Source organism: Amphimedon queenslandica, unplaced genomic scaffold (assembly GCF_000090795.2).
Source record: "Amphimedon queenslandica unplaced genomic scaffold, v1.1 AMPQUscaffold_13471, whole genome shotgun sequence".
Taxonomy (NCBI): Eukaryota; Metazoa; Porifera; class Demospongiae; order Haplosclerida; family Niphatidae; genus Amphimedon; species Amphimedon queenslandica.
Genome location: NW_003546293.1, coordinates 253,396 through 255,987, shown reverse-complemented (window position 1 = coordinate 255,987; position 2,592 = coordinate 253,396). Strand labels below are relative to the sequence as shown.

General features: G+C 34.6%; 3 protein-coding genes across 3 annotated transcripts in view; 1 reads left to right on the top strand and 2 right to left on the bottom strand.

Annotated features, from left to right (window-relative positions):
• The window catches only part of LOC100634891 (inactive peptidyl-prolyl cis-trans isomerase FKBP6-like), a 27,520-nt gene that overhangs the window by 12,616 nt on the left and 12,312 nt on the right, over positions 1–2,592 (top strand). The window lies entirely within an intron of this gene.
• LOC109580928 (uncharacterized) overlaps positions 1–2,592 on the bottom strand; it is a 9,745-nt gene that overhangs the window by 1,625 nt on the left and 5,528 nt on the right. The gene's annotated exons all lie outside the window — the stretch shown is intronic.
• Positions 8–2,592, bottom strand: part of LOC109580926 (uncharacterized) — an 11,040-nt gene continuing 8,455 nt past the window's right edge. Inside the window, exon 3 of the mRNA XM_019994520.1 lies at positions 8–324. Coding sequence (XP_019850079.1) covers positions 92–324 — 233 coding nt within the window. The 3' untranslated portion in view covers positions 8–91. The remainder of the gene's footprint in view (positions 325–2,592) is intronic.

Genomic DNA, 2,592 nt, shown 5'->3' with positions numbered 1-2,592 from the left:
TATTTGTACTATAGTGTCTACAGCTTTAGTCACTTGACAAAAAACCGACTAAACAAAGACAATGCACTACTTATAATTATTAATTGTTCCTTTACTTGACATAAATCTCATACAATTGAACTGGAGTGTCTTCATTGCCCCATCCAGCAGTACCACACATCCTCAGTTCAATGTAATCAGTAATGGTAGCATTACCATAATCTCTGAAGAACCATGGAAGACCAGTACCATTACAACAAGGAGCTTCTAATGAAGGACAGTTATTTCCATCCCACAATGGATCACCAGTGTATACTTTAGTATTGGAAGGTTCACTGTTTGTACCTGACTCACAATAGTAGTGCTCTCCTACAAAACTTTGAATTGTATTAGTTGTTCTGTTATTACAAGGACAGGTAGAAACTCCATTGATATTTTGACTGAAAACCAGCTATATAAGACCAGACATGTTGACGAGGTGACCCACGTGTGATACTGACTCCATCAATATAAGCATCATTGATATCATCAATGTTAGTGTTGGCTCCATTAGGCCTTCTCTTTTGATATCCAACCACTTTACCACATATTTGACTATAACTGATACCATTCATTTGGAATATGTTAGACCTACAACCAGCAGAATTACCCTCTCTCCTACAAACTCTAATGCCATTGCCTGAGCTAGGGAGCCATTCCTGAAGTCCAGAGGGACAGTTCTGTGAAATATCATTCATATCAAGATAAGGCTATTCTTAACATTCTTAACATCCTATCCTTAACATTAGCTTTTGGTAGCTGATAATCTAATGAATATATCATACATTAGTTTTAATAATAAATTACTTGTATGGTATATACCTGAGTAGTCATGAAGATCTAAGTATACTGCTTCTTCAGTACTAGTATCAGTCTTTACTACTGGTTGATAGGCTGTGTTTTGTGTTAGCTTCATTTCTTCATTGAAATCCTTAACTTCACTTTGAAAGCTTGTTGACATTGTCTTCTTTTCCATTTCTTTGTAGTGACGGAGAAGGAAAGGCAAAGAGAGGTCTCACGAGAATCAACAAGCAATTTTGTCAATAAGTTAAAACCTTCTTAAAACTGAAAAAGCACTCACTTAAATACATCACAGAAACATCTTGCATAACATTGCATAACACTAGAAAGAAATTAGCATGGCATACATTATCTAACCTTACATAATGAATGAAAATAAGTACAGAAATAATAATCGGGAAAATCATGATAATAATAATACAATAAGTGCCTAGGAAAATAATTATAGTTAAGCTTACAATAGCATTATCAGTTATAACACTCTTCACTAGCACTGCTTATGGTTATTTAAAGCTCTATTTATTTATATACCATATAGAAGGAAATTTTTTAGGTAGTTAAATTTGGTGAATTTGGCGTTTTGATAGCCATTCATCAAAATAAAAATCCACCATTTTGAGCTATTATACGCATGCTCAATGGCACATGGCCACAAATTCGGCAAATTAAAATTTGCCAATCACCAAATTTTAGCAATTCACCAAATTTCACTCCCTACAAAATTTCCTGCTATACGGTAATTTTATTTGTGTTTATATTGGCACTATTAATGAATAACAGCACATTCGCTTTCATTATAGATAGCATGTCAAGGTTTGTTATGATTTATTTACACAATAATAATTATTATTATTTGTTTCTACTAATGACAATGTTCTATAAAACCAACTAAACAAAGACAATGCACTACTTATAATTATTAATTGTTCCTTTACTTGACATAAATCTCATACAATTGAACTGGAGTATCTTCATGTCCATATCCGTGATTCCCACACACCCTCAATTCAATGTAATCAGTAATGGTAGCATTACCATAATCTCTGAAGAACCATGGAAGACCAGTACCATTACAACAAGGAGCTTCTTTTGAAAGACAGTTATTTCCATCCCACAATGGATCAGTAGTGTATACTTCAGTATTGGAAGGAGTACTGTTTGTACCTGACTCACAATAGTAGTGCTCTCCTACAAAACCTTGAATTGTATTAGTTGCTCCAGTATTGCAAGGACAGGTATGGTCTGAATTGATATTTGACTGAAGCCCAGCTATATAAGACCAGACATGTTGACGAGGTGACCCACGTGTGATACTGACTCCATCAATATAAGCACTATCAATATTATTGATCCAAGTGTTGACTCCATCAGTCGTTCCCTTTTGATATCCAACCACTTTACCACATATTTGACTATAACTGATACCATTTGTTTTGAATATGTTAGATCTACAGACACCGGAACTCCTCCTACAAACTCTAATTCCTTCATCGATCAATTCCTGAAGTCCAGAAGGACAGTTCTGTGACATATCATTCATATCAAGATAAGCTATTCTTGTCCATCCTCCATCTTGTCCACACAGCTCTCCCATATTGCAGTATATAATGCGACTGTTAACATAATAGTAACCAGAAGGACTGTTGGGATAAACTGCTTTAATATTTTTACAAGAAACTGGTCGAATAGCAGAATAAAACAAAGAGGATCCATTCTGTATCTCTAGTAATTCATTGACTATTAGTAGTACATCATTAACAGCAGCAGCAGTTG